Here is a 6,051-nt window from a genome sequence, read left to right as displayed (position 1 = left end):
CCCTCCTTCCCCAGCAGAGCATCTGGTGGATTTGAACCGTGCGCCTCTGGGATTGTAGTTGCAGCTCCTTGCCACTAGGCCACCAGAGCTCCCCTGTAATGTTCAACTTTTTTGAGACATTGCCACAGTGTTTCTCACCAGCAATGCGTAAAAGTTCCAGTATCTCAATAGTCTCACCATTTTGTTATTTTCTATGTTTTTAAGAAATCATAGCCATCTTGTTATTGTTAAATTAGAAGGATAACTAGTAAAATGTATATGGGATTCAAGGGGGGATGGGGTGGGAGCAAGGGGGTAAAGGTGGGTATGGGGGAAATAATGGGGTCACCAATTTGATGAGGGGAAAGAGAGGGAAAGGAAATGGGAAAGATTTGTCAGGGCCTGAAATGATGGGGTAATCGTGGGTGTAGTTTAATGGTGATTAATTTTATAAAACATAGTGTATGGGAATGATTGTATGAATTACAATGTGAATGAAGGTAAGTGTGAAACACAATGTACATTAATTTAATATGCCAACTACTGTTGTTGTGTACCATCCAGTCAGGAGTGACCCATAGCTGACCCTCCAGCGAGTTTTCAGAGGCAGTTAATAGCAAGGAGGAGATTGTCCATCCTTCTCTCTCAGGTAAACTTATATAAAATAATAATAAATTATAGCCATCTTGTTGTTAGCTATCAGGAGTTGCTTCCAACTCCTAGCAACCCTGTGTATGAAAGAAAGAAATACCACCTAATCTTATGTTGCCTTCACAATCTCTGTTGTGTGTAAGCCTACTGATGTTGCCAATGGTGTTCCCTGAAGGTCTTCATCTTTTTCTCCTATGCTCACCTTCCCCAAGAAAGTACTTTTTGGTACTTGACATACTTTTCCAGGAATTAGCCCCTCATGATGATATGTCCAAAACATGTGAGAAATCTCATTATCTTTGCTTCAAAGAAACAGTCTGGTTGTACTTCTTCTAAGAAATTTGTTTGTTCTCTTTTTTAATATAATTGAATCTTTATTTAAGTCTTATGAGCCAACTTATTGCTGTTCTTTTGTCAGTTCATCATATATTCACTATTCAAAGACATAAATTTTTTTTTGTCTTCCATATTCATTGTCCAACTTTCACGTTCATATGCTGTTGTTATTAGGAACTGTCAAGTTGTGTATGACCCATAGTGACCCTATGACCAGACCTGCTACCTATCTTGTGCCAATTGGTGCAGCTGCTCTGACAGTCTATCTGATTGAAGGTCTTCCTCTCTTTTGCCAACTTTCCATTTTTTCAAGCATGATGTCTCTCTCCAAGGGAAAACCTCTCTTAGCAGCATGCTAATATGTGAGATGAAGCTTTGTTATTTTTGCCTCCAAGGAGGCCTCTGGTTGCACCTTCTTCAAGACATAATCTGTTGGTATTTTTGGCAGTCCATGGGGTATTAAATACTCTTTTGATATTGCTTTAACTATTTGAGGCCTTTTGATATTTCATATAAAATGGAGGATTATTTTTCTATTCTTGCAAAGCAAATTCTTGAAATTTTAATCAAGATATTATATTAAATATGTGGGTTACTTTGTGCAACATTGCCATCTTAACAATGTCTTTCAAACTATGAGCATGGTATATCTTTTAGTCATTTAAATGTTTTTTTTTAGTTTCTTTCAACAGTGTTTTATAGTTTTCATTATATTAGTATTTCGTATCACTGGTTAGATTTATGACTAGGTATTTTACTCTCTAAGATCCCATTATAAATGGAAATGTTTCCTTCCTTTCCTTTTAAGATTCCTTGATTCTAATATATAAAAATTCAACTGATTTTTTAAATTATATACTTGACCTTGTACCCTTCAAATTTCTTGTGGAATCCAGGATTTTCTATATATAAGATTGTATCATCTGTGAACAGAGATAATTTTACTTTTTCTTTTCCAGTATGAATGCTTTTTTATTTCTTTTTCTTGTCTTATCATTCTAGCTGGGACTTGCAATACAATATAATATAAATTTGAGAGTAGTCATTCATCTATTTCCAAAGGTAAAGGTTTCAGTCTTTTCCTACTAAATGTAATATTGACTGTTGACTTTCCATAAAAACCCTGAGTCATATTGAGGAATTTCCTTTCATTCAAACCTTCTTAAAGTCTTCATCAAGAAAGGGTGCTGCATTTTATCATATGTCATTTCTGCATCCATAAAGATAATCATATAATATCTTCTTTTGATGTGGTATATTACTTTAAACTCAAGAATCTTGTTCATTAGAATCAACTTTTTCACTTAAACTTAACTCTATAAATTATCTTTGGACTAGGATTATTCTTTGAAAGATTGATGAAAAATTAACTTCTAATCAATACAGTATTGTGACAAACCTCTTTCATTAAAGACACTAGCTAGCACACAGGGTGCCTATCATAGGTTGGGAACTTTTACAGCATGATGAAGGGTGAAAAAAGGACTTGGCCACTGGTAGTTTACTTTAATGATTATTACTAGGGAACATTTTCCTTGTACTTACACACTCCACAGTCACTGAAGCAATCACACATGCCAGTCTGCCAGTTGGAGGGTTGGGCTGCAACACCATACCCAGGTTGAGTCACAATGACCACTGGTGACTGAGTTTGCATTTTGATGCAGGATCTTAAAAGACTGTAAAAGAAAAAAGAAGTTGTGAGTAGCCTTGAGGTTGCTCTTGAAAGTCCCTGTTTTGAAGTACTATGTTTCACTGGGGATGTGAGGTAATTAGATCAAGTTGCTTGTTGATCCTTGAAGAAAATGATTTCTACTTCTACCTTCAGAGGACAGAGGTCACTGAAGGGAAAGAGGTAGAATTCACTGAACTAGTAAGATAAACAGACGCTTCTCATGGTGTAAGATAGGTGAAACAGGGTAAAGCACATTCCTATTTTTAGACAAACCTTCGAGATTAACAACAAAAGACAAACAAAGACTACACTCCTTAACGGTGGTGAATTAGAGAAATCAGTCTATAATATAAAGATTGTACCAGTCTCTGGGTGATGCAAATGATTCAGTGCTCAACTCATTGAAAGGTTCATGATTTAAATCCATCTAGAGTGGCATAATTTAATATGATACAGGTCATGGTCCTTGTAATCACTTATTATGCATCAGAGAGTTGGACAATGACCAAGGAGGATGGAAGGAGAATTGATGCCTTTGAGCTGTGGTGCTGGAGAAGAGTATTATTGAGAGCATCATGGACTGCTAAGAAAACAGATTCATCCTGGAAAGGGTTAAACCGGGTGGCTCCTTGGAGGCAAGAATTCTGAGGCTCCATCTAACATACTTTGAATATGTTGTAAGGAGACACTGGTCCTTGGAGAAGGACATCATTCTTGGGAGGGTGGAGGGACAGTGCAGGAGGGGAAGGCCTTCTATGAGGTGGATTGATTCAGTGACTGGGGTAATTGGGGTGGGAGTGTTAGAGACAGTGCGGTTGGCACAGGACAGAGCAGAGTTTAGGGCTGTTGTACATAGGGTTGCTGTGAGTCGCAAGCGACTCGACAGCATGTAACAACAACAGAGGGGCATCAAAAGTTAGATCTGGACACATGCTTCTGAAAGGTTCCCACCTTTAAACACTATGGGCAGCCCTGAAAACCCTGCACACTTAAGATAATCACAGTCAGAACTGAGTTGAATAACTAACGATAACTTCTCTGCACATTCATCCTTTTCTCAGTTTCTAATTGTTTAGGAGTTGTTTTTGCTTAGCACTCCACACCATTCTTCCTGTTTCCTGTTTTCTTTTTATAATTTTTATAAATGTTAACTGGTGATCATTCAGTTAAAAGTCATCAAGGTTATGCTAGACACACACTGTCCACTTCATCTTCACACTGCCCTGCAAAGTAGGAATTATTTACTAAGTTTTATGGAAATAGAGACTCAATATGACCAATAAAATAATGTAATTGATTCATATGATCCTTGAAATAAAAGGTTTGCAACTGCAACTCTCCATGAGTTAAAACTATCATAAAATATAATCAAATAACTATTCATAAGTTCATACTGATAAATTAAATGGAAAAAAGGAGAACTCTCCTGTGTTGGTTGTTATGTGTCTTCGAGACGCCTGCGACTCATAGCGACCCTATGTACTACAGTCCTAAACCCTGCTCTGTCCTGTGCCAAGCTCACTGCCTCCAACACACCTACCCCGATCACCTCAGTCACTGAATCAATCTACCTCATAGAGGGTTTTCCTCTCCTGCGCTGTTCCTTCACCATTCCAAGCATGACATCCTTCTCCAAGGACTGGTCCCTCCTGGCAACGTGTCCAAAGTATGTCAGACGAAGCGTCAGAATCTTGCCTCCAACTAGCATCTTGGTCTTGCACTCTTTAGGAAGAACGTGTTTCTTCTCCTAGCAATCCATGGTATATTCAAAGCTCTTCTCCAACACCACAACTCAAAGGCATTAATTCTCCTTCTATCCTCCCTAGGCATTGTCCAGCTCTCTGATGCATAACAAGTGATTGCAAAGATCATGGCCTGTACCAGGTGCATCTTAGTCTCCAGAATGACATCATTGTTCTTCAGTATTTTAGAGAGGTCCCTGACAGCAGACTTTCCCCAGTGCAATACATCTTTTAATTTCCTGGTTGCTGGTTCCAAGCATGTTATTGTGGAGCCAAGCAAACTAAAGCTGTGAACAATCTCAGTCTCTTTACTATCTATCAAGGTGCTGCCATTTTACCCAGTGGTGACTCTTTGTTTTCTTAATATTGAGCTTCAATCCATACTGAAGACTGTAGTCCTTGACATTCTGCAATAAGTGCTTCAGGTCCTCCTCAGTTTCAGAAAGCAGTGTTGTTGATAAGTCTTCCTCCAATCCTGATGTCACATTTCTCCTCATAGAGCCTAGCCTGCCAGATAATCTGTTCCGCATGTAGATTAAAAAGGTATGGAGATAGGACACATTGCTGGCATACACCCTTCCCAATTTTCAACCATGCAGTGTTTTCTTGCTCTGTTCTCAAGACTGCCTCCTGGTCCAAGTATAGGTTTTGCATAAGAATGATCAAGTGTTCTGGGATTCCCATTCTTCTCAGAGTTAACCACAGTTTGTTGTGGTCCACACAGTCAAATTTCTTTGCATCGTCAATGAAACACAGATACACATTCTTCTGGTACTCCTTGCTTTCAGTCAAAATCCATCTAACATTAGTTACAATATACCTAGTTCCACAGCCTCTTCTAAACTCAGCCTGTACTTCAGGCAGATCTCTATTGATGTGCAGTTCTGGACTTCAGGCAGATCTCTGTTGATATGCAGTTCCAGTAATTTTTGGGTAATCTTCAGCAGAATTTTGCTTACATGTGGTATTAATGATACTGTTTGATAATTTCCACACTCTGTCAGAATCACCTGTCTTTGGAATGGGAACAAATATAGGTCTCTTCCAGTCATTTGGCCAAGTGATTGTCCTCCAGATTTCTTGACACAACTTGGTAAGCGCATCTAGGGCAGCATCTGTTTGTTGAACTATATTAACTGGTATACCATCAATTCCCAGGGCCTTGCTTTTTGCCAATTTTTTCAAAGCAGCTTGAACTTCTTTCTTTATCACCAGAGGCTCTTCCTCATACATTGTTTCATGAAATTCTTCTGTATCAGCCAATTCCTTTTGGTACAATGACTCTGTATACCACTTCCATCTTCTTTTAATACTTCCTGGATCATTTAATATTCTACCCAAAGCATCCTTAAGTGTTGCAACTTGAGGCTTGAATTTGAGGATGGACAATCCCCTCCCATGCGGTTTCCTGCCTCTGAGAACCTGCCGGAGGGTCAGCTGTGAGTTGGCTCCAACTCCATGGAACACACCACCACGGGAGGGTGGACAGGAGGCGGGCACTGGTGAGCTTAAGAAATGCCAAGTGAGTTTGCCCCTTTTGAATTTTTGACTCTAGCTTTTTGCACATTTCATTGTAATACTTTAGTTTGTCTTCCCATGCTGCCCTTTGAAATCTTTTGTTCACCTTAATATCTTGATATCTTCCATTTGCTTTGGCTTCTCGGTGCT

General features: G+C 39.0%; 1 protein-coding gene across 1 annotated transcript in view; it reads right to left on the bottom strand.

Annotated features, from left to right (window-relative positions):
• The window catches only part of LOC102874408 (placenta-specific gene 8 protein-like), a 19,264-nt gene extending 16,641 nt beyond the window's left edge, over nt 1-2,623 (bottom strand). The window contains exon 1 of the mRNA XM_006885262.1: nt 2,512-2,623. Coding sequence (XP_006885324.1) covers nt 2,512-2,623 — 112 coding nt within the window. The remainder of the gene's footprint in view (nt 1-2,511) is intronic.
• Nucleotides 2,624-6,051: the final 3,428 nt, after the last annotated feature.

This window comes from Elephantulus edwardii, unplaced genomic scaffold, assembly GCF_000299155.1.
Source record: "Elephantulus edwardii isolate Elephantulus edwardi_28Jun2011 unplaced genomic scaffold, EleEdw1.0 scaffold00042, whole genome shotgun sequence".
Classification (NCBI taxonomy): Eukaryota; Metazoa; Chordata; class Mammalia; order Macroscelidea; family Macroscelididae; genus Elephantulus; species Elephantulus edwardii.
The sequence above is the reverse complement of the archived record's forward strand: the minus strand, read 5'-3'. Positions and strand labels throughout refer to the sequence as shown.